Source organism: Palaemon carinicauda, chromosome 2 (genome assembly GCF_036898095.1).
Source record: "Palaemon carinicauda isolate YSFRI2023 chromosome 2, ASM3689809v2, whole genome shotgun sequence".
In the NCBI taxonomy this organism is placed as follows: Eukaryota; Metazoa; Arthropoda; class Malacostraca; order Decapoda; family Palaemonidae; genus Palaemon; species Palaemon carinicauda.
The window spans coordinates 198,503,389-198,530,888 of record NC_090726.1 but is presented as its reverse complement, the minus strand read 5'-3'; the positions used below and the strand labels follow the sequence as shown (position 1 = coordinate 198,530,888).

Genomic DNA, 27,500 nt, shown 5'->3' with positions numbered 1-27,500 from the left:
CTATAGGTCTACCTGCTGAGTCCATCATCACCCATTGGCTGGGCCCTCCTTGGTCCTAGCTTGGGTTTAGAGGGGCTATGGTCATTCTCTAGTTCATTGTCCTGCTTGATAGGGCAATGTCGCTGCCCCTTGCCTTTGCCATTCATGGATGGCCTTTAAACCTTAAACGGGTTGGGGGATTGCACTCTCTCTCTCTCTCTCTCTCTCTCTCTCTCTCTCTCTCTCTCTCTCTCTCTCTCTCTCTCTCTCTCTCCTCTCTCTCTTATCAGGTATTTGTTTATAGATAAGATTTATGACTATAGTATACGTTATCGATTACCACCAACCAAAGTCGTAGTAGTAAACTTGTGATTGTTACTCGTGATGAAGTTGTTATGTAATTAACGTCATAATTCGATGATTGATGGACTGTTTTATTGACATTTTTTCTGGCGTCATAATGGTTAGGATCATTGTGACTAGCTAGCTATACCCCGTTAGGTGAAAACGTATACCATAAAGGAAATTGGTATGGAAAAAACATTTACCATAAAGGAAATTGGTATGGAAAAACTCATTTACCATAAAGGAAATTGGTATGGAAAAAAACATTTACCATAAAGGAAATTGGTATGGGAAAAACTCATTTACCATAAAGGAAATTGGTATGGAAAAAAACATTTACCATAAAGGAAATTGGTATGGAAAAACTCATTTACCATAAAGGAAATTGGTATGGAAAAAAACATTTACCATAAAGGAAATTGGTATGGAAAAAAACATTTACCATAAGGAAATTGGTATGGAAAAACTCATTTACCATAAAGGAAATTGGTATGGAAAAAAACATTTACCATAAAGGAAATTGGTATGGAAAAACTCATTTACCATAAAGGAAATTGGTATGGAAAAAAAACATTTACCATAAAGGAAATTGGTATGGAAAAACTCATTTACCATAAAGGAAATTGGTATGGAAAAACTCATTTACCATAAAGGAAATTGGTATGGAAAAAAAAAACATTTACCATAAAGGAAATTGGTATGTAAAATAAAAACATTTACTATACAGGAAATTGGTATGGAAAAAATCATTTACCATAAAGGAAATTGGTATGTAAAATAAAAACATTTACTATACAGGAAATTGGTATGGAAAAATCATTTACCATAAAGGAAATTGGTATGGAAAAAAAACATTTACTATAAAGGAAATTGGTATGGAAAAAACATTTGCCATAAAGGAAATTAGTATGGAAAATCTCATTTACCATAAAGGAAATTGGTATGGAAAAACTCATCTACCATAAAGGAAATGGAATTGGATACAGGAAAAATATTTACCTTAAAGGAAATTGATACTGGAAAAAAACATTTGCCATAAATGAAATTGAAGGAAAAGAAAACATTTACCATGAAAGAAATGGAAATGGATATGGGAAAAATATTTACAATAAAGGAAATATAAATGGATACGGGAAAAATATTTACCTTGAATGAAAGGGATACGGGAAAAATATTTACCATAAAGGAAATGGAAATGGATACGGGCGGGAAAATACTTAAATTAAAGGAAACGGAAATGGATACAGGAAAATATGTACCATAAAGGAAATGGATACAGGGAAAAATATTTACCATAAAGGAGATGGAAATGGGATATGGGAAAAATATTTACCTTAAAGGAAATTGATACGGGAAAAAAACATTTACCATAAAAGAAATGGAAATGAATACGAGGAAAATATCTACCATAAAGGATATGAAAATGGATACGGCAAAATATTTACCTTAAATGAAATGGATACGGAAAAAAAAAATTACCATAAACGAAATTGAAAAATAAAAACATTTACCATAAAGGAAATGGAAATGGAGTCGAGAAAAAAATTTCCACAAACAAAATTGAAAGAAAAAAAAAAACATTTGCCATAAAGAAAATAGATACAGAAAAAAAACATTTCACCATAGAGAGAATTAATACCGTCTCAAAAAAAAAAAAAAAAACGAAATTGAAAAAAAAAAAAAACGAAATTGAAACAAAAAAAAATTACCAGAGATAAAATAGATACGGAATAACATTTGCCATAGAGATAATTAATACTGTTTCAAAAAATAATAGGAAGGATAGGAGCACCTGCTTTTACATGTAATGTACTGGATGTTTGTTGAACATTACGGTTGTTGGAGCCTTTGTAGTTTGTTGGGACAGGCCTGGAACTGCCAGAAAATCGAGTGAAAAATTACCGGGGGGGGGGGGGGAATAACGTTCCCCTGCGACCCCCCAAACACTGCCGCTATCATACAAACACCACAAGCCCACCTAACCTAACCTAGTAGTTCCCAGGTCACAACCCCTAGCCCGGGCCAAGCCCCCGGACCCCCCTTCGTAAGTCTCTCTCTTACACACAAAAAAAGAAAAGCCATGGGAAGCACTCTAAGTTATATCTATATAATGATAAAATAACTTCCTATTAAGGTATATCAGATCATAAATAACATGTTCCCCATAAGGAATAACGATTTGGCTAATGATAAGAAAGATATCGCCTGTCCCAACAAACTACATTCTACCTCGGTTGTTAGTAAAAACATTATGATATTAAGGGTAATGATATCAGTACATATATTATCCATAGTGTATATAGAACTCACTTGTCAAAAAGGTGTACTCGTAAAGCAATTTTCCAATAAACCTTATTATTTCCCCCCAAAAAAGATAAAAAATAAAATAAATAAATAGAAAATAAAAGATGACAATGAATATGAGATCAGAGGTAGAGTACAGTTATCAATATTGTTTAATTAACTCTTAATTAAAAAAGGTTTTAATTGAGAAAAAAATATTTCTTTCATGTATTTAATTACAGTGAAGAATGAAAAATATATTTTCATTCTTTTCATGTTAGATGATAGAGAGAGTTTTATTATTATTATTATTATTATTATTATTATTAATATTATTATTATTATTATTATTATTATTATTATTATTAGCTAAGCTACAAGTCTAGTTGGAAAAGCAAGTTGCTTAAAGCCCAAGGGCTCCAATAGGGTAAAATAGCCTTGTGAGGAAAGAAATAAGCGAATAAGTAAACGATATAAGAAGTAATGAACAATCAAAATGAAATATTTTAAAAACATTAAAAACATTTAATTAATCAATCATGTCTCCCACGTCAACGGCGGTGACAACACATTCACTTAAAGTGATTATAAGTTAGTATACTTTGAAATTTCTAGGGGAGGTAACGTGATTAGCTATGACGTCATCAGTGGGTGGGTTTTATTTCGCCCGGAATCTTTGCAGCGACTATAGTTAACTCTAATTATAAAAAACCTTATTTAAAAAAAAAAAAATGTTTCTTCTATGTATTTTATGTATTTTAGGGTTATAGTGGCTGATGTCGTAACGTCCCTGACCGGTGAACGTCAGACTGGTTTTCGAGTCCAGGTCAGACTCGTTTAGTTTTTTGGGTTACTGCAACCTCGCCATCCTTGTGAGCTAAAGATGTGGGTTTTGGGGAGCCTATAGGTATACCTGCTGAGTCATCAGCAGCCGTTGTCTGGCCTTCCTTTGTCCTAGTTTGGGTGGAAATTGGTCATGGGCGTTGATCATATGTATATGTGGTCAGTCTCTAGGGCATTGTCCTACTCGATAGGGCAATGTCACTGTCTCTTGCCTCTGCCATTCATGAGCGGTATTTAAACTTTTAAACTGGTGTCAGTGAAGAATGAAAATGTATTTTTTATGATAGATGATAGGGAAATTCCTTTCAAGAACTTACTACTGTACTATTCTCCAAGAGAGATTAGTTCACCAAACTTTCATCTGGACTCCACAAGGCACTAGAAGAGTTAGAGGACCCAGGCCTACATGGTTGAGAACTATGAAGCGTGAAGTAGGAGATGATGAATGGAGAAGTATTGATTTAAAAGCTCAAGATAAAGACAACTGGGGAAATCTAACTGATGCCCTTTTACATCAATAGTCATAGTAGATGATCATGATGATGATTAAAAGCGTTATATTACTTAAATTATTATAATTATTTATAAATTATTATAAAGTCATTGCAGCATTAATGAAAAGCATAAATAACCAAGCCAGATTTGCTTAAGAATAATTGTTCATGTCTAATATATTAGAATTGAACCTTAGTGGTAGAAGTGTATTACTACCACCACACGTCCTGCGTGTCGTAGAGAGCGACTAAAAGGACAGCTGCTGCCTTGCAGTAAGGCTTTTTAGCTAAAGGCTAGGTCCACTGCCTATAATTGTTGAAAGTGCTGCCTTGAATATTGGATGATTTAATCAAAGGATAACCCCACTGCCAATAACTGTGATTGGTGACTGCAAGGGCATGCGATGGTAAAAGCACTACCAAATTATAACCTATACCTGATGGCATTGAAGAGAGTACATCAGGCAACCGACCCCTTAATGTAAGGATAACATTGGGAAATAAGTTCTTGTTTATGTTTCTGATTAACTATATTAATTTCCAATGTTTCCAAATATGTCTTTACTTAATAACTCAATTAAATGCAAGAAGAATTAATTCAAGTTTCTGGTTCTTTATCCTTGCCTGGCTATTTTTAGGAATTTTACTACGACAGTTCTTAACAATTCATTGCGAAAGAAAACTTATTAATTCGTGATTTTCTAAAATAGTAAAGATTTCCTTCATTTAGTAGTTATTGTTTTGTCTTAAGAGGTTGAGTAATTAACGCAATTAATGTAGTTTTCAATGTAATTTGCTGTTCTCGTAAACAATTACGGGTAATTAAAAAGTTTCTTAAGGTAGTCTAATCTACTGATATTAGAAATTAATACAATTTTGAGGCTCTCGGGAAGAAATCAGTATGGATTTTTTTTCTCTCTCTCTCTCTCTCTCTCTCTCTCTCTCTCTCTCTCTCTCCTGATCTACTGATATTAAAAAGTAATACAATTTTGAGGCTCTCGGGAAGAAATCAGACCCTACTCTCTCTCTCTCTCTCTCTCTCTCTCTCTCTCTCTCTCCTGATCTAGTAATATTAGAAAGTAATACAATTTTGAGGCTCTTCGAAGAAATAAGACCTCTCTCTCTCTCTCTCTCTCTCTCTCTCTCTCTCTCTCTCCTGATCTACTGATATTAAAAAGTAATACAATTTTGAGGCTCTTGGAAGAGATCAGTAGGAATTCTCTCTCTCTCTCTCTCTCTCTCTCTCTCTCTCTCTCTCCTGATCTACTGATATTAGAAAGTAATACAATTTTGAGGCTCTTGGAAGAAATAAGACCCTTCTCTCTCTCTCTCTCTCTCTCTCTCTCTCTCTCTCTCTCCTGATCTACTTATATTAAAAAGTAATACAATTGTGAGGCTCTTGGAAGAGATCAGTAGGAATTCTCTCTCTCTCTCTCTCTCTCTCTCTCTCTCTCTCTCTCTCAAATCCCTTTCGAATTGGGGTAAATGGAGTAGAAACAAAAACAGTTATCTTTCCAAAGAAAATACAAAACCTCAATTTGTATTTAAGTGATTCTTTTGGTCCGAATTCACACTGGGATTACCTTACAAAACATCCTGTTTTATCTTTTGATATTCCGGTTATATTACAATTTTTATGATGTATCCCAGAACATTGTTGTTGAAGAACCATTTGTATATTTTCTTCCTCGTAAAGTTTTAATGTTGAGTAAATCTCTTGACGTTTTTTGGTATAGTTCTAGCCGTTAATTTTGAGATCAAGATATACCTATATTGAAAACATTGCGTTCATTGTTTGTTATTGTTATTATTATTATTGTTATTATTTTATTATTGTTATTATTATTATTATTATTATTATTTTTGTTATTATTATTATTATTATTATTATTATTTTTACTATTGTTATTATTATTATTATTATTATTATTATTATTATTATTATTATCATTATTGTTATTATTATTATTAATTTTGTTATTATTATTATTATTATTATTATTATTATTATTATTATCATTTTATTATTATTATTACAAAATATGGCAATGCCCATCTTCCTTACGTTTCTTGACAGTCTGTCCTCGCTCATATATATATATATATATATATATATAATCATCATCAACCTTTATGTAGTCCACTGCAGAACAAAGACCTCAGAAATGTCCTTCCACTTGCGTCTGTTTATTATCTTTCTGTGCCACGCCTGCAAACTTACTTAGTTCGTTGATCCACCATCTTCTCTTCCTTCTTCTGTTTCTTTTACAGTCTTTAGGGACCCATTCTGTTATTCTTAATGCCTGTCATTCTCATGTCTATTTCTATATATATATATATATATATATACAGTATATATATATGTATATATATATATATATATATATATACATATATACATATACACATGTATATGTATATATATACACATATATGTGTATATATATAATTTATATTTATATATTTACATATATATATATATATATATATATATGTATATATATGAGAGAGAGAGAGAGAGAGAGAGAGAGAGAGAGAGATTGATTGATTGATTGATTGATTATAAGTTATCTGGCATCCTGACATCTAAGTTCATTGCCAGACAGACAGACAGAGTGAACTAAACTATCACCTTTTCCTGAAGTAGTTTTAACCTTCCACTTCTCTGCCAATCTTTTGATAGACGTTGGGAGCCTATCACTTTTCCCCAGCTGGATTTTTGAAATCCTTTGAGTGGAGGTGGGGAGTCTTATCAAGAAATTTGAAGTTTCCACGTTTCAAAGAAAACTTTTGTGTTGCCAATTCGTCTATTTGGCTTAAAGAGGAAAATCTCCATTGAAGAATATTTAGTTTTCACTGGTACAGTAAGCGTCAAAAGTGAGGATATAAATCTCACTGGTACAGTAAGCGTCAAAAGTGAAGTTATAATTTCAGTGGTACAGTAAGTGTCAAAAGTGAAGATATATCTGGCACTGGTACAGTAAGCGTTAAAAGTGAAGATATAAATTTCACTGATACAGTAAGTGTCAAAAGTAAAGCTACAATTTTCAGTGGATATCTGTTGAAATTCACTTACTAGCAGCATTGACCATTCACTGGGGAAATTCCTTCGGTTGCTCTACAGTTAATCACTGATACTTATTATCAGGTAAAGAGGATGACAATAATTGGAATAGATTATACCATCTGGCAACCCCACGAGAGTGTCTTGCTGTGGGGAATATTTAGTTTTCACTAGTACAGTATTATCATTATTATTATTATTATCATTATTATTATTACTATCCAAGCTACAACCCTAGTTGGAAAAGCTAGATGCTATAAGCCCAGGGGCTCCAACAGGGAAAAATAGCCCAGTGAGGAAAGGAAATAAGGAAATAAATAAATGAAGAGAACAAATTAACAATAAATCATTCTAAAATAAGTAACAACGTCAAAACAGACGTCATATATAAACTATTAACAACATCAAAAACAAATATGTCATAAATAAACTATAAAAAGACTCATGTCCGCCTGGTCAACAAAAAAGCATTTGCTCCAACTTTGAACTTTTGAAGTTCTACTGATTCAACTACCCGATTAGGAAGATCATTCCACAACTTGGTCACAGCTGGAATAAAACTTCTAGAGTACTGCGTAGTATTGAGCCTCATGATGGAGAAGGCCTGGCTATTAGAATTAACTGCCTGCTTAGTATTACGAACAGGATAAAATTGTCCAGGGAGATCTGAATGTAAAGGATGGTCAGAGTTATGAAAAATCTTATGCAACATGCATAATGAACTAATTGAACGACGATGCCAGAGATCAATATCCAGATCAGGAATAAGAAATTTAATAGACCGTAAGTTTCTGTCCAACAAATTAAGATGAGAATCAGCAGCTGAACACCAGACAGGAGAACAATACTCAAAATAAGGTAGAATGAAAGAATTAAAACACTTCTTCAGAATAGACTGATCACCGAAAATCTTGAAAGACTTTCTCAATAAGTGAAGCTGCAATGTTCAGTGGATATCTGTTGAAATTCACCCACTGGCAACATTGACCATTCACTGGGAAAATTCCTTCGGTTGTTCTACAGTAAGTCACTGATACTTATTATCAGATAAAGAAGATAACAATACTTGGAATAGAATGTACTAACTGGCAACCCCACGAGACTGTTGAGAAGTACAGAATTTTGAAATTTGTTGCTTCACTCTTGACGGTACATCTGCACAATCCAATATCGCAGATAATGCTAATTTGTCGTGGGTAATGGCGAGGGCGCTTTCTACCCTCAAATTTGCATAACGAAATTATGGTTCAACTGTGTGTTTCGTCCTGAATTTAGATTAGCAACGACTTGAATTGAATTACAATGTGAGGCCATAATCAAAATCGCTGATGTAAGATGAGCTCGGGTGTATGATTTCGTTATCATAGTTAGAATATCTCTGGATATCGTGTTCCTGTGTTGATGTAAGTGGCATCAAATGTCTTTGGGCTATATATAAAGCTTATGATTGTATTAGAATGAACTAGAGGGGCACTCAGTATAGTACAAACCCTTGCTGAGGCAGCCTATTTTTCGACCTTTTTAATGACCTTGACCTTGGATCTTAACATGTATTAATTAGCGTGGATTTTCATACACTCAAATATAAACCAAGTTTGAAGTCTCTGTGACAACCTTGTCCAAATTTATGTCTGATTACGTGAATTGGACATTTTGCTTGACCGTGACCTTTACATTTCACTTGACTGTGACCTTCACCTTTGACCTTAACCTTTCAAAATTGAATCATTTCCAGATTTTTAAATAACACGTAATCCCTGCAAGTTTCATTTCTCTACGATTGAAATTGTGGCCAGGAAGCTGCTCACAAGCAAACACAAACACACAAACAACGGGTAAAATATAACCTCCTTCTAACTTTGTTGTCGGAAGTAATGATAAGTGACGAAGGAGATGAAGTTAGAAAAATGATGATTGTATGTCTTGGTACCTTGTAGAAGACTGGTTAAGAGTGTCACGTTTTAATATCAAAGTCCTCTTTTTTATGATTAACTTTACCTGAAACGGGAGGATCTATCTAGTGTCCGTCATGAGCATGTACCATTTTCTAAAATCAAGGTCCTTTTTTATGATTAACTATCCACAAAAAGGGAGTATCGACAATAAAATCAAGGTGTTAAACATAGTATGCTTTGGACTGTGCCTCCTTTACCATACCTTGAACAACTATATATATATATACTCCCAGGTACATATACGAATCAAGCGCCCCCCCCCCCGCCATTCTTTCACCATCCATACAAACATTTACTTCATTATCCTGGTTTGCATTCACCTTCATTATCTTTCTCTTATTCACATTTACTCCTGACTTTCTCGCAAATATCATCAATTCTATATTTTATTTTCAACTGATTTTCTTATCCCACTGTTGGCCAGCGTCCAACATACATCCAACATATATATATATATATATATATATGTATATATATACATATATATATATATACACATATATTTACATATATATATGATTATATATATGTATATATATAATTATATAGATATATATGTATATATATATATATATATATATTTATGTCTGTGTATACATACATATATATATATATATATATTTATGTCTGTGTATACATATATATATATATATATATATATGTGTGTGTGTGTATATATATACATATATGTATATATATACATATATATATATGCATATATATATATGTATGTATATATGATCTATATATATGTGTGTATATATACACACACACATATATATATATATATATATACATATATATATATATATATATATATATGTATATAGATGTGTATATATAAATACACAATTTTCAGTGTATGTATGATAAATAAAATACCCCACAATTTATGAAAAGTTAAATTTATTGAGCTTTCGAAGGGGCCATCTCCCCTCCTCTTCAGAAAACAAATATATATATTCTGAAGAGGAAGGGAGATGGTCCCTTCCGAAGGTCAATAAATTTCCTTTTTTCATAAATTGTGAGTTATATATATATATATATATATATATATATATATATATATATATATATATATATATATATATATATATATATATATATATATATATATATATATATATATATATATATATATATATATATATATATATATATATATATATATGAAGAAATAACACATCTTTATAATATAACTATATAGAATTTGCTTGTGGTTTAAAGGTTTTGTTGGTCATGCAGTGTCCTGGTTTTGATATATGAAATTTATCAAAATATTTTTATCTTTTCAGGGCCCTAAAAATCCACATTCTTCAAGTCTTCGGTCAACTGTAGATACCAGCGTTGCCTGAACATACAAGATCTGAGTTAAGTGATGTAATAAGAAAAGTTATAAGTAATTAAAACAAGTTTTTGAACTATTAACACTCACGAATGTATTAGAGACGGAATTTTGACAGCCTACCAACATTGGGTTACGTCTCTTCCTTGAATATTCATCCTTTTCAAAGTGACCAGAAATGCATAGATACATTGATAAAAGCATTTTCAAGCATATACCTTCATTATCCTGCTTAATAAGGTATTTTAAAGACCAGGGTTTTGAGTACCGCATGAACATTATATAGATTGCGTCACGCGCATACTTACCCCTACATCTTAGTCCATAGAAAACGTAAACGTAAAGAAAATGGGGTTCGCGGTTTCCAAGTGTATGTGTAGTGACGTTGGAACTGAGAAAGATTCAGAAAACGAGAGAAATGAAAAGAAAGGGAAATTTTTGTTTTCTCCACACAAGAAAAGTTCTCCAGTGATGAGCAAAGTGGAAAGAGGTAAGTTTTTTTTTCAAGTTTCTTTTCCTGTTTCCTTCTGGTGTTTTTTTATTAGTAGTTAGGACTCTTGAATAACTGAAGAAATGCCAGAATGAGTTGTTTTTTTGTATGGCTGACGTTCTGACGAGTATCTCTATCAGATAAATTTGTTACTGAAAGTTGTGATCCCTTAAGTTTTAGGTTAATGAAATTGTAAAGTGTTTTCTCTTACTTTTCTTTCTTGTAAATTTTCTTACAATGGCAGAAAATTTTATTTTGAGAACTAGCCTCAATCTTCTCTCTCTCTCTCTCTCTCTCTCTCTCTCTCTCTCTCTCTCTCTCTCTCTCTCTCTATATATATATATATATATATATATACACATATATATACACATATATATATATATACTATATATATATCAAGCTTCTCAGTATATATATATATATATATATATATATATATATATATATATATATATATATATATATATATATATACACACACTGAGAAGCTTGATATAGAATATAATATATACGGTATGTATATATATATATATATATATATATATATATATATATATATATATATATATATATATACTGTATATATTATAATCTATATCAAGCTTCTCAGTATATATATATATATATATATATATATATATACATACATATATATATATACATACATATATATTCTACTATTAGTTATTACCTACAGTCATGAAATAACGACTAAATTATATCAATTATCTAAGTTTTGTCTGTTTGTTCACATATGTGATATTGTAACTCATAATTTCGTTTATTTAAAGAGACAGAATGTAGATGTGAAAGTTGAATTTAGAGTAAAGGAGATATGGAAATATCCTCAAAGGCAGATGTATTTCTTTGCCACAAAAAAGAGGTAAACATTGTCAAGTAGAAATTAATATTAGGAACTATATAGTAGGTTGGCCAGGGCACCAGCCACCCGTTTAGATATTACCGCTAGAGAGCTCTCGGGTCCTTTGACTGGCCAGTCAGTACTACATTGGATCCTTCTCTCTGGTTACGGTTCACTTTCCCTTCGCCTACACATACACAGAATAGTCTGGCATATTCTTTAGACATTCTCCTCTGCCCTCATACACCTGACAACACTGAGATTACCAAACAATTCTTCTTCACTCAAGGGGTTAACTACTACACTGTAATTATTCAGTGAATACTTTCCTCTTGGTAAGGGTGGAAGAGACTCTTTAGCTTTGGCAAGCAGCTCTTCTAAGAAAAGGACACTTCAAAATCAAACCATTGTTCTCTAGTCTTGGGTAGTGCTCTAGCCTCTGTACCCTGGTCTTCCACTGTCTTGGATTAGAGTTCTCTTGCTTGAAGGAACATTCGGGCACACTTTTTAAACTAATGTCTCTTTCTCTTGTTTTGTTAAATTTTTTATAGTTCACATTAGGATATTTATTTAGATGTTGTTGCTGTTCTTAAAATGATTAATTTTTCCTTGTTTCCTTGCCTCACTGAGCTATTTTCCCTGTTGGGGCCTCTGGGCTTATAGCATCCTGGTTTTCCAACTAGGGTTGTAGCTTAGCAAGTAATAATAATTATAATAATAATAACTGACCATTGTATCTTAGAAGTTCAAATGAACAAAATGCAACAATAAATAATAATCAATAGTCATTTAATAAAAAAAGAAACAAAATACACATAGAAACGGAAGTTCAAATACCATTTCGAGTACTATAACTTAGACAATAGACTTCTATCTCTCCCTATTTAAAGTAAAGTCACGAACGAGTGCTTATATTCTTCCTCTTGAATAGAGAGTGAAGGGACGGAGAGTACTAAACACTAAACCAAATATGATAGAGAGACGATGTCAAATAGAAATGTGTTCTATACACAAGGGTATTGTGAACTATAGTATTGATTGTCTCTATGATTCTATATTATATAGTTTTGATGGCCTATTAGTAACGTCCCTGCCTGGTGATCGCCAGTCTAGAGTTCTAGTACCGATCAAACTCTGTATCTTTAGCGTCTGCAACCTCACCATCCTGGTGAGCTAAAGATGGCGGTATCTGGGGGAGCCTATAGGTCTACCTGCGGAGTCATCTGCAACCATTGCCTGGCCCTACTTGGTCCTAGCCCCGTTGGGGGGTTGTTTTGGCGCTGATTATAGGTTCTTGTTGTGTCTGCAACCACACCATCCTAGTGAGCTAAGGATGGGGGTGTTCAGGGGAGCCTATAAGGCTACCTGGTGAGTCAGCTGCAGCCATTGCCTGTCCCTCCCTGGTCCTAGCCCAGGGGTCGGGTGTTTTGGCGCAGGTCATATGTATATATGGTCAGTCTGTAGGGCATTGTCCTGCTTGCTAGGGCAATGTCGTTATTCCTTGTGAATTGAGATGTATACCAGATTATATATATATATATATATTATTATATAAATTTGTATATATATATATATATATTATATATATATATATATATATATATATATATATATATATATATATATATATATATATATATTATATAGCCAGACACGTTGCTCTATATTATATAAGGATATATAGAGTAATATATATATATATATATATATATATATATATATATATATATATATGTGTGTGTATATATATGTGTGTATATATATATATATGTGTGTGTGTGTGTGTGTGTCTGTGTGTATGCGCGCCCTCTTGTTCGTGCGTATTTATATGATTACAAATAAAAGTTTGTCCTAATGTTTAACAAACTTCTACTTTTCCTCACACTTCGCTTTTATGTCGTTCTCCTTTCTGACCCAAGATTCCTTTTTCTGATTGTTCGAAGAGCGTAAAGGAGTCGAGTAGGTAGAGGCTAAGTTATAGACAAGAAGAGAGATCATGTTTTTTTTTTTTCCTTTTTCTTTTTCTTCTTTTTCTCTGAAGTCAACAAATATCAAGTAGAGTCATATTGATTTTTTTTCCAAACATCAAATTGATAAGACACGATTAGGAGTGGGTACTCTCTCTCTCTCTCTCTCTCTCTCTCTCTCTCTCTCTCTCTCTCTCTCTCTCTCTCTCTCTCTCTCTCTCTATCTCTCTCATTGTTTTTCTAAAGACCCAGGTGTGATTCAATAAAAGTTTTTATCTCTCTCTTTCTCTCTCTCTTGTCCCACTGATTATTTTTTCGAAAGACCCAGGTGGGATTCAAACGTGTGCCATTATATATCTCGAAATGGAATGGCACCTTTTTCTTCTTTCTTTTCTTCTTCCGTGAATCATCCTTTTTTTATGACACACAGAAAGTCTTTAGTGTTTAGTTAATGATTGTTTTTTGTCTTATTCCTTCTGTTAAGTGAATTTGATTCATCATTAAAGAAACTTGGACTTTGTAAGCTGAAAGATAAATTAACAGGACGGTTAATGAACTGCTGGGGTTGTGGTGGCCGATGTAATAAGTCCCTGACTGGTGAACGCCAGACTGGGGTTCAAGTCTCGCTCAAACTCAGTTCCTTTAGTCGCTGCAACCTCACCATCCTTGTGGGCTAAGAATGGGGTTTTTGGAGGAGCCTATAGGTCTATCTGCTGAGTCATCAGCAGCCATTGCCTGGCCCTTGTTGGCCCGAGTTTTGATGGAGAGAGGGCTTGGAAGCTGATCATATGCTTGATAGGGTAATGTCACTGTCCCTTGCCTCTGCTTTTCATGAGCGACCTTTAAACCTTTAAAATGACCAAAATGTGTTCAAATTAGCAATTTTTCTTGAAAGAAAATAAAAAGTAAGTTCAAACGATTAATTTTCCACCATTTTCTAATTATAATTATTTTCATATGCAATCTATTGAAAGAAATATAAACTTTAAAATCAAATATCAGTTATATCTGACATTGCAGTAAATTAATATACTTGGTTTAAAAACGTCACAAGGTAGTAGGTTGGCCGGGGCACCAGCCACCCGTTGAGGAACTATCGCTAGAGAGTTATGGCTGGACAGAACTACATTGGATCCCTTTATCTGGTTACGGTTCACTTTCCCTTTGCCTAAGGATACACCGAATAGTCTGGCCTATTCTTTACATATTCTCCTCTGTTCTCATACACCTGACAACACTGAGATTACCAAACAATTCTTCTTCACCAAAGTGGTTAACTACTGCACTGTAATTGTTCAGTGGTTACTTTCCTCTTGGTAAATGTTGAAGAGGCTCTTTAGCTGTGGTAAACAGCTCTTCTAGTAGAAGGCCACTCCAAAATCAAACCATTATTCTCTAGTCTGGGGTAGTGCCATAACCTCTGTACCATGGTGTTCCACTGTCTTGGGTTAGAGTTCTCTTGCTTGAGGCTACACTCGGGCACACTATTCTATCTAATTTCTCTTCCTCTTGTTTTGATGAAGTTTGTATAGTTTATATAGCTACTATTTGTTTAGGTGTTGCTACTGTTCTTAAAATATTTTGTTTTTCCTTGTTTCCTTTCCTCACTGGGCGATTTTCCTTGTTGGGGCCCCTGTTCTTATAGCATCCTGCTTTTCCAACTAGGGTTGTAGCTTAGCAAATAATAATAATAATAATAATAATAATAATAATAATAATAATAATAATAATAATAATAATAACAATAATAATCCTTTCACAATTAATAGAATCCTGTGATATCGCTTGATCAATTCACCAAAGATATTTGATATTGTTTTAAGTTCTATGAAAATATGAGTTCAATTGACTCAATATACATACTTTTAAGACCATAAAACGAACGAAATGTGTTTGTGAGTAATGAACTCCTCTCTATACTTTACAAAAATTGACTGAGGTTCACTCTGTTCGTCTAAATCTTTCGTTTAGTGTTCCTCATTGATCTGATAAATGTCAGAGTTTCAGAGTGATGAAGATTTATTGCTACAAAGGATTCGATCTTTTCTAAAGGGAAATAATGTTGACAAAAGGATTACTGGAACCTTCAGTAATTCAGGACGGTAGAAATATAAGCATAAACGTTATAGAGATTGTTGGTAAATGATATGAGTGTCGTAGACAAAGAGCAGTAGAACCTGCTAGTCCTGTATAGAAAATGAATATTTTGAGGAAGAATCTCATATTATTATTATTATTATTATTATTATTATTATTATTATTATTATTACTTGCTAGGCTACAACCCTAGTTGTAAAAGCAGAATGTTATAGGCCCAGGGGCTCCAACATGGAAAATAGCTCAGTGAGGAAGGGAAACAAGGAAAAGTAAAACATTTTAAGAAGAGCAACAGCACCTAAACAAATATTTCCTACATAAACTATAAAAACTAAAACAAAACAACAGGAAGAGAAATAGAATAGAATAGTGTGCCCGAGTGTACCCTCAAGCAAGAGAACTCTCTAACCCAAGATAGTGGAAGACCATGGTAAAAAGGCTATGGCACTACCCAAGAGTAGAGAACAATGGTTTGTTTTTGGAGTGTCCTTCTCCTAGAAGAGCTGCTTTGGATAAGTAATAAAATCGTAAATATAATCTGAATTGCCTTACTACGATCTAGTATTTTGTTGTACAATTGGAAGATTTTAAAAGTCCTCTCATGAATGGCAGAGGCAAAGCTCAGTGACATTGTCCTATCAAGCAGGGCAATGCCCTAGAGACTGACCATACTCACATTTGATCAGTGCCCAAGCCCCCTCTCCACCCAAGCTAGGACCAAGGAAGGCCAAACAATGTTTGTTGATAATTCAGCAAATAGACCTATAGGCTTCCCCCCCCCCCATCCTTAGCTCTCAAGGATGGTAAGGTTACAGCGACCAAAGGAACTAACGAGTCTGAGCGGGACTCAAACCTCAGTGGGCATTGTCCTGCTTGATAGGGCAATGTCATTCTCCTTTGCCCCACTTTTCATGAGTGACCTTTAAAAAAGTTTTTATGAAAATTATATTAAAGAAAATATCCTTAACTTTTATCACATTGGTAACTTTCTCCAAGTAATAGGTTATATATGGCAGCCATATCTTACAGTATTATTGAAATATTTCAAAACAAATTTAAGATTTACACAGGTCTCGCAGTTAACTTTCAAAGATCAAAAAGGTACCTTTGGTTCTTTTCTACAAGTTTGGTAATAAAAAGAAAAAGTTCGATTTTCAAAGGTTTCGGGAAATGAAAAATGAAATTGAAGAATGGATGGAAAACGAGTCATGTTAAGATATTTTATACTTGAATAGATGGAAATTTTCCCTTACATTGTTTGTTTACCAGTTTTCCTACATTTTCAGTTTGCATACTTGTATAAAAAATATAAATTTATGCTGAGTTGATATCTTTTAAAGTAGAAAAATGGATACAATCATGTTTTTCGTCTCGTATCAAAACGGTTATAATACGCGATTATTTATCTCTCTCTCTCTCTCTCTCTCTCTCTCTCTCTCTCTCTCTCTCTCTCTCTCTCTCTCTCTCAGAAGAAGAAGAAGAAGAAGAATAGTATCCAAGTAACAATACTGGAGGGAACTGGAGTAATGATTTCTCCCTCTTTTCAAGATTTACCTTAATTGTATATTTACATATATATATATATATATATATATATATATATATATATATATATATATATATATATATATATATATATACATGTATGTATATATATAAAGAGAGAGAGAGAGAGAGAGAGAGAGAGAGAGAGAGAGAGAGAGAGAGAGAGAGATACTATATATATATATATATATATATATATATATATATATATATATATATATATAAATATATATATATATATATATATATATATATATATATATATATTTATATATATATATGGAAAAATTACAAAGAAATTATGTGTGAGAGAGAGAGAGAGAGAGAGAGAGAGAGAGAGAGAGAGAGAGAGAGAGAGAGAGAGAGAGAGATTACAGATTATGAAAAAAGTCAATCTTTCTTTATATTTGTACAAAAATACAAAATATGACATTAAATCTCACCGTTTCTTTAGATTCGATTTCACTCGTCATTGAAGGTAAGAACATTGCCCACCCTTCTTCAGAAATAGAACTTGTTTTGCTCATAGGCTCAGAAATATTTAAAATAGGAACTGGATTTGACCAAACCTCTGTCGAGTTCTTACCTCATTCGTTAATAAATTCCTGCTTTGATATTCGGGGATTGTGACGTCATGACTGACTAGAAAAAAAAGGGGGGGGGGTTTAGGGTCCTTCATTGGTATGTGTCCTTTTTCGAAATGGAAGGGGGCTGTACACTGTTAAAAAAAAAAAAAAAAAAAAAAAAAAAGTAATTTTAATCGGAAATTCTCCGAAAAAATGTACTGTTCTCAGCCGTATTTCAGTAAAATACAGGCGACCGTAATTTTTACCCTACTTTGTTATTATCTTTTACGGGTTGTTGACCGTAATATCACTCCTTTATTATTATTATTACCTGCTAAGCTACGACCTTAGTTGGAAAAGCAAGATGCTTAAGCCCAAGGGCTCCAACAGGGAAAAATAGCTCAGTGAGGAAAGGAAATAAGGAAGTAAATAAACGATATAAGAAGTAATGAACAATTAAAATAAAATATAGACGTAAAGGAGGGATATTACGGTCACCAACCTGTAAAAGATGATAACAAGGTACGGTAAAAATTATGGTCGTTTGTATTTAACTGAAATACGGATGAGAACAGTAGATTTTAAAGGAGAATTCCCGATTAAAATAACGTTTTTTTTTTTTTTTTTTTTTTTTTTTTTTTTTTTTTTTTTTTTTTTTAAGTGTAGACAGAATAAAGTATTGTAATTGGAATAATGGTTTGACCTAATTTCGTTTGATTTGTGATTTAATCTTTTAATGTTGGTTACTATCAAATTCGTTCTGATAAAACGAAAAAGTTCGGGGGAGAGCATGATAAAGCTTCTTCCCCACCTCTATCCTTACATTAAGGGGTCGGTTGCCTGATGCGGCCACTCCAATGCCTTCTATTAAGGGAATGCTCTTCCACCAAACCTCTTTAAAGGCTTTCAAGGCTGTTCATGCATGGCAGAGGCTAGGCACAGTGACATTGCGTGACATTACCCTATCCAGCAGGACAATGCCCTAGAGACTGACCATATACACATATGATCAGAGTCCATGCCTCCGTCCCACCCAAGCTAGGACCAAGGAGGGCCAGGCAAAGGCTGCTGCCCCCCCCCAACCCTCCATCCCTAACTCACAAGGATGGTAAGGTTGCAGCGACCAAATGAACTAACGAGTCTGAGCGGGACACGAACCCCGGTCTGGGGTTCACCAGTCAGGGATGTTACTACATCGGCCACCACAATCCAGATCATGCTTCACCTTATCTAGCCATCTAATTCTAAGCCTCCCTCTTGATCTCCCCTGTTAACAGGTTCTCCCAAGCCCTCCTCACTTCCTCCCTACCATCCATTCTCAATACGTGTCCAGACCATCTCAATTGTGACACTAATCAGTAGTGATGAATAATAATCATCCTTCACCTTATCTAGCCATCTAATTCTCAGCCTCCCTCTTGATCTCCCCTACTAGCAGCTTCTCCCAAGCCCTCCTCACTTCCTCCCCACCATCCATTCTCAATACGTGTCCAGACCATCTCAGTTGTGACACTAATTAGTAGTGATGAGATTATTCCCAAATGGAATCCAGCCTTTTCTTTAAACCCACGCAACGTACCATTGCAAAAGACATGACATTTGGTTGTTTATTTGTTCTCAAAGAATAGATGGTACGTGACACTGTGATGAGTAATGATATGCCATTCCAGATTACTGGGAAATGGAAGCCAGCTCGTTCATATTGATGAGATTAGATACGCTAGCGTTTTTCGAACCCACGCAACGGACCATTTCAAAATATACGTCATTTGTTCTGTATTTGTGTCTCAAAGAATAGATGGTATTTCACGTCGTTTAAAATCTCTGTTGCGGTCAGATAAAACCATTAGGTTTAACGAGAAGTGATTTGTGTCCTATTTTTGGTTTAGGACACTAAATAGCTTTGTTTGAGTAAGGCTTATGACATTAGCATTGTATCATTTTTTGGTAATGTTAGCTCATTGTATATGCCTTATGTTAAAAGGATGTATTATAATGATGTATTTTTTTTTGTCTTGTTTCTATTTACGTCCTTAATTTTTTTTAAAGTAAACTTTTATTTTTAATTATCTATTACAAAATTTCTAGTTTTAATTTTTACTTTTTTTTATCTTGTTTGGGTTATCCTCAGAAAAGGGAGTTGAATTTTGTAATTTAGACCCTCATTTAAAAAAAAAAAAAAGTTAACTTTTATCCCATAATTCTGTTTTACAAAATTTCTAGTTTTAGATTTTAGATTTTTATTTTTTATCTCGTTTAACTTATTTCTAAAAAAAGAGAGTTGAATTTTGTAATCTAGAACCTCAATTAAAAAAAAAAAGTTAACTTTTATTCCATAATTCTGTTTTACAAAATTTCTTTTTAGATTTTTTTTTTTCATTTAAGTTATCCCTTAAAAGGGAGTAAAATTTTATAATTTACAACCTCAATTATTTTTTTCAAAGTTAACTCTCATTCCTTAATTGTTTTTACAAAATTTTTAGTTTTAGATTTTAAACATAATTTGATCTTATCTAAGTTATCCTTACGAAATGGAGATGCAGTTTTAAATAGTTTGAAGGTTTAAAGGCCAATCATGAATGGCAGAGGCAAGGAACAGTGAAATTGCCCTATCAAGCATGACAATGCCCTAGAGACAGACCATATATACATATGATCAGCGCCCAAGCCTCCTCCCCATCCAAGCTAGGATAAAGGAGGGCCAGGCAATGGCTGCTGATGACTCAGCAGATAGACCTAACCCCGCGTCTTTAGCTCACAAGGATGGTTAGGTTGCAGCGACCAAAGAAACAAACATGTTCATTCCAAATTATTATTTATATATATATATATATATATATATATATATATATGTATATTTATATTTTAGTTACAGACCATTTATACATATGATCAGCACCCAAGACCCCTCTCCATCTAAGCTAGGACCAGGGAGCGCCAGGCAATGGCTACTGATGACTCAGTAGATAGACTTATAGGCTCCTCCATCTCCCCTCATCCTTAGCTCACAAGGATGGTGAGGTTGCAGCGACCAAAGAAACAATCTATTTCTTTCCCAATTATTATCTATATATATATATATATATATGTATATATATATATATATATATATATATATGTATATATATATATATATATATATATATATATATATATATATATATATATATATATATATTTTAGTTACTGACCATTTATACATATTATCAGCACCCAAGCCCCTCTCCATCCAAGTTACGACCACGGAGGACCAGACAATGGCTGCTGATGATTCATCAGATAGACCTATAGGCTACCCCATACACCCCCTCATCCTTAGCTCACAAGGATGGTGAGGTTGCAGCGACCAAGAAACAAGCGATTTCTTTCTCAATTATTATCTATATATATATATATATATATATATATATATATATATATATATATATATATATATATATATATTTTTAGTTACAGACCATTTATACATATGATCAGCACCCAAGCCCCCTCTCCATCCAAGCTAGGACCAGGGAGAGCCAGGCAATGGCTGCTGATGACTCAGCAGATAGACCTATAGGCTCCCCCAAACACTCCCTAATCCTTAGCTCACAAGGATGGTGAGGTTGCAGCGACCAATGAAACAAGCGATTTCTTTCCCAATTATTATCGATATATATATTTTTTAGTTACTGACCATTTATACATATGATCAGCACCCAAGCCCCCTCTCCACCCAAGCTAGGACCAAGGAGAACCAGGCAATGGCTGCTGATGACTCATCAGATAGACATATAAGCTCCCCCAAACCCCCTATACTTAGCTCACAAGGATGGTGAGGTTACAGCGACCAAAGAAACAATCTATTTCTTTCCCAATTATTATCGATATATATATTTTTTAGTTACTGACCATTTATACATATGATCAGCGCCCAAGACCCCTCCCCATCCAAGCTAGGACCAAGGAGTGCCAGGCAATGGCTACTGATGACTCAGTAGATAGACTTATAGGCTCCCCCAAACACCCCCTCATCCTTAGCTCACAAGGATGGTGAGGTTGCAGCGACCAAAGAAACAAGCGATTTCTTTCCCAATTATTATCTATATATTTTTTTTTGCTTTTTAAGTATAACTCAAAGAGAGTTAATAATTACTTTACCTGAAATGGTAATTAAGATAGCTTTTAATGATTCTTGAGTTTTTCATTGGTATTTGACATGTAAAAAAAAAAAACTGTACGTTATGTGAAAGTAACGCTAATTATACAGTTATTGAATCTATAATTATACCTGTAGATTGAACGCCCGAGGCTTGCATTAAATAAGCTTGCTTTTAACATATTCAATTAACAATTTATAATTGCTTTTCAGCCTAGCTGATAATAATCGCAGGTCAAAATATCACACTTTGATCGATTCTATTTATAGTACTATTATTTATTTTTTATTTATTATTATTATTATTATTATTATTATTATTATTATTATTATTATTATCATTATTATCATTATTACATACTAAGCCTCAACACTAGTTGGAAAGGCAGAATGCTAAAAGCCTAAGGGCCCCAACAGGGAAAATAGCTCAACGATGAAAGGAAATAAGAAAAAACTACAAGATAAGTTAAGAAAAAGTAAATCTTTCTTATACAAACTATAAAATTTGAAAATAACAAGAGGATAAAAACTTCGAAATAACAAGAGGAAGAGAAAGAGAGAATAGTGTGCCTGAGTGTACCCTCAAGCAAGAGAACTCTAACCCAAGACAGTGGAAGACCCTGGCACAGAGGCTATGGCACTACTCAAGACCAGAAAACAATGCTGCTACTACTACTACTACTACTACTACTACTACTACTACTACTACTACTACTACTACTGCTGCTGCTGCTGCTCCTGCTGCTGCTACTACTACTTTAACGTCTTAACCATTTGAAAGTGTTTGTGTATCACCATGATTAGGAAAGCTGTACTAGGTTGCTTTGCTGTGAGCGATCAGACTAAAATCTCCCACCATCACCAATCCGCAGTGGCTAGCGTGGGGATGAAAATGCGAAATCCCAGATGTGCAGCGGACTAGAAACGGTTGTCGTGGATTAGAGTTCTCTTGCTTGAGCGTTCACTCGAGCGCACTATTCTATCTTATTTCTCTTCCTCTTGTTTTGTTAAAGTTTTTTATAGTTTATTTAGGAAATGTTTACTTTAATGTTGTTACTGTCCTTAGAATATTCTGTTTTTCCATGTTTCGTTTCGTTTCCTCACTGGGCTATTTTCCCTGTTGGGACCCTGGGCTTATAGCATTCTGCTTTTCAAACTAGGGTTGTAGGTTAGCAAGTAATATATATATATATATATATATATATATATATATATATATATATATATATATATATATATATATATATATATATATATTTCATTGGATGAATCAAAATAACTACTTTATACATGATGCTAAAGAAAACATTGGGTGAATTAAAACAATTACTTTATACATTAAAAAGATAGGAAAGGTGATAATTTGGTATAAGAAAAAATCAGGTCAAAGAGTCTAACTCCAATGAAAAGGAAGACCAGGATCTTTTGAATGGATTTCGCCAGGCTAAGCAAATTGGAGAGCATGAATGGTCCTCAAGGACGTAGGATTCAAAAGTATTTGATTTGGAGAAGGGGGGAAAGCGGGGACTCGGAAGGAGCCACCTTGATACGATTGTATGAGAAAGAGGTGAATTCACAACTCTCTTTCGATGTACAGCTTCGTGTATTTATATTCAGACTTTCAGTAGAGGATTTTATGTTTAACAGGATGATATCAGTCTATTTTTATAGTTTAAATTCACATCTCTTGTCAGTTTTTTTTTTTTTTTTTTGTACAAGATTGGTGTATTTATTTAGACTTTCAGTAGATGATTTTATGTTGAACAGGATGATATCAGGCTATTTTTATAGGTTGAATTCACATCTCTTGTCAGTTTGTTTGATTGTACAAGATTGGTGTTTTTATTTAGACTTTCAGTAGGTGAATTCACAACTCTCTTTCGATGTACAGCTTCGTGTATTTATATTCAGACTTTCAGTAGAGGATTTTATGTTTAACAGGATGATATCAGTCTATTTTTATAGTTTAAATTCACATCTCTTGTCAGTTTTTTTTTTTTTTTTTTTTGTACAAGATTGGTGTATTTATTTAGACTTTCAGTAGATGATTTTATGTTGAACAGGATGATATCAGGCTATTTTTATAGGTTGAATTCACATCTCTTGTCAGTTTGTTTGATTGTACAAGATTGGTGTTTTTATTTAGACTTTCAGTAGATGATTTTATGTTGAACAGGATGATAAAAGTCTATTTTTTATAGTTTGAATTCACATCTCTTGTCAGTTTGTTTGATTGTACAAGATTGGTGTGTTTATATTCAGACTTTCAGTAGAGGATTTTATGTTTAACAGGATGACAAAAGTCTTATTTTTCTTGTTTAAATTCACATCTCTTGTCAGTTTTTTTTTTTTTTTTTTTACAAGATTGGTATGTTTATTCAGACGTGCAGCAGATTTTATGTTGAACAGGATGACAAAAGTCTTATTTTTATAGTTTAAATTCACATCTCTTGTCAGTTTGTTTGATTGTACAAGATTGGTGTGTTTATATTCAGACTTTCAGTAGATGATTTTATGTTGAACAGGATGATATCAGTCTATTTTTATAGTTTAAATTCACATCTCTTGTCAGTTTGTTTGTACAAGATTGGTGTGTTTATATTCAGACTTTCAGTAGATGTTCTTATGCTAAACAGGATGATAAAAGTCTTATTTTTATAGTTTAAATTGACATCTCTTGTCAGTTTGATTGATTGTACAAGATTGGTGTCTTTATTCAGACTTGCAGTAGATGATTTTGGTGAACAGGATGACAAAAGTCTTATTTTCATAGGTTAAATTCACATCTCTTGTCAGCTTGTTTGATTGTACAAGATTAGTGTCTTTATTCAGACTTTCAGTAGATGATTTTATGTTGAACCGGATGACAAAAGTCTTATTTTTCTAGTTTAAATTCACATCTCGTTCGTTTTTTTTTTTTTTTTTTTTTTTTTTACAAGATTTGTGTGTGTATTCAGACTTGCAGTAGATGATTTTGGTGAACAGGATGATGTCAGTATTTTTATAGTTTAAATTCACATCTCTTGTCAGTGTGATTGATTGTACAAAATTGGTGTGTTTTTTTAGACTTGCAGCATATGATTTTATGTTGAACAGGATGACAAGTCTATTTTTTGTAGTTTATTTATGTAAAGATCTATTTTAATTTTGTTGCCGTTCTTAAGATATACTTAATTTATTCATTACTTCTTTGCCAGTTTATTCATTTCTTTATATCTTTTCCTCGATGGGCTATTTTTCCCTGTTGGAGCCCTGAGGCTTATAGTATCCTCCTTTTCCAAACAGGGTTGTAGCCTAGCTTATATTGATAATAGTAATAATAATAATAGCTTATGCTAATAATATCAATAGTAATAATAGGCTTAACATTTGAATATTTTCTCATTTAAATGATTGCCATTCTAGGCCGGAGGCGCATTTTCCATAAGTATTTTATAAATGAACTAAAAAAACCCATCGTTCATCGTGTTCAAGATATCTCATCACGGTAATGTACATACGAACAAAAAATGTACTTCACTGAAATAATACTTCTCTTGTAGTTTATTTATTTCCTTATTTCCTTTCCTCACTGGGCTATTTTACCCTCTAGGAGGCTTTTGAGCATATAACATCCTGCTTTTCCAACTAGGGTTGTAGCTTAGCTTGTAATAATAATAATAATAATAATAATACTTCTCTTGTAGTTTATTTCCTTATTTCCTTTCCTCACTGGGCTATTTTCCCTGTATTTTCCCTGGGCTGCTTTTCCAATTGGGGCTGTAGCGTAGCTAATAATAATAATAATAATAATAATAATAATAATAATAATAATAATATTTCTATTTCCTTATTTCCTCTCCTCCTTGTTGGAATCCTTGGGCTTGTAGTATCCTGCTTTTCCAACTAGTGTTATAGCTTAACTAATAATCATAATAATAATAATAATACAGTTTTTCCAATTCCTTATTTTCTCTCCTCACTGTGCTATTTTTCCTTGTTGGACCTCTTGGGCTTTTCCAACTAGTGTTATAGCTTACTTAACAACAACAACAACAACAACAACAACAACAACAACAACAACAACAACAATAATAATGATAATAATAATAATAATAATAATAATATAGTATTAATTCACATGCATACGTACTTTATATATATTTTTTTTTCCAAGATAAATCTTTCTTGTTTACCACAGTCGAAGGGAATCTTTAGAAAAGAACCTTAGATTAAGAACCTTTAGAAAAGGTCTTCATTAAAAGCCCTTTTTTTCAGACTCAAAGGGGGAAAAAGACCTTCTCATCAAAGAGCCCTTTTAGTGTTGTCACTCTCCTCCTCTCTCCTTATCTTCCCTCATTTTTCCCCTCACTCATCTTCCCTCTCTCTATCTTTCTCGAACTCCCACATTCTCCCTTTGATGATCCGCCAATAGAGATAAATGATATCATCGCAAGACATTTTATTTTATCATTTTGTGAAAAAAAACTATGTTGTTCCAATTAATACATTTCTCTGTTCTGTAAGGCTCTTAGCCGAAGAGGATAACGGTTACCTTTGTTTATTTATTTTGTTAGTTTTTCAACTTTTCACACTATTTGAGAAATCAATGGTCAGATAGACCCTGACTCTTTCAGCTGGTAAATTTTTTTCTATTATCTAAGGCTCTTAGCTGAGGAGGATAACAGTTACGTTTTGTTATTTATTTTTTTAGTTTTTAAACTTTGCACACCATTTGACAAAGCCTTATTCAGATAGACCCTGACTCTTTCAGCTGGTCAGTTTAAAGGTTTAAAGGTCGCTCATGAATGGCAGAGGCAAGGGACAGTGACATTGCCCTAGCAAGCCGGACAGTGCCCTAGAGACTGACCATATATTATATGATCAGCGCCCAAGCCTCCTCTCCACCCAAGCTAGGACCAGGGAGGGCCAGGCAGTGGCTACTGATGACTCGGCAGATAGACCTATAGGGTCCCCCAACCTTAGCTCACAAGGATGGTAAGGTTGCAGACACTAATGGCACATGCGAGTGTGAACGGGACTCGAACCCCCGACTGGCAAACACCAGGCAGAGACGTTACCAATCAGGCCACAGCAGCCTCTAAAATAATAATAGTGATTACTAGAGGGTTACTCAGTAGCGCGCAGACCTTCGCCTCTGCAGCTTATTTCTCGACCTTTTGCATAACCTTGACCTTTGACTTTAACATGCATTAATTGGCTTGGATTTTCATGCACTCAAATGTGAACCAAGTTTAAAGTCGCTGTGACAACGATGTCCAAACCTATGGCTGATTACGTGAATTGGACATTTTGGTTGACCGTGACTTGGACCTTTGACCTTGACCTTCCAAAATTAAATAATTTTCCAGCTTTCTACATAACAGTTAGTCCCTGCAATTTTCATTACTCTACGATTAAAATTGTGGCGAGGAAGCTCTTCACAAACACACACAAAGAAACACACAAACAGGGGGTAGAACATAACCTCCTTCCAACTTCGTTGGCGGAGGTAATGATAATTTTATTCATATATAGTTATTTA

At 33.5% G+C, this 27,500-nt stretch overlaps 1 protein-coding gene across 2 annotated transcripts in view; it reads left to right on the top strand.

The window, feature by feature from the left end:
• rdgC (retinal degeneration C) overlaps positions 1-27,500 on the top strand; it is a 180,733-nt gene that overhangs the window by 95,423 nt on the left and 57,810 nt on the right. For both annotated transcript variants that reach the window (XM_068361016.1, XM_068361008.1), the window contains one exon: positions 10,259-10,798. In XM_068361016.1, the coding sequence (XP_068217117.1) occupies positions 10,657-10,798 (142 nt within the window). In that variant the 5' untranslated portion in view covers positions 10,259-10,656. The remainder of the gene's footprint in view (positions 1-10,258; positions 10,799-27,500) is intronic.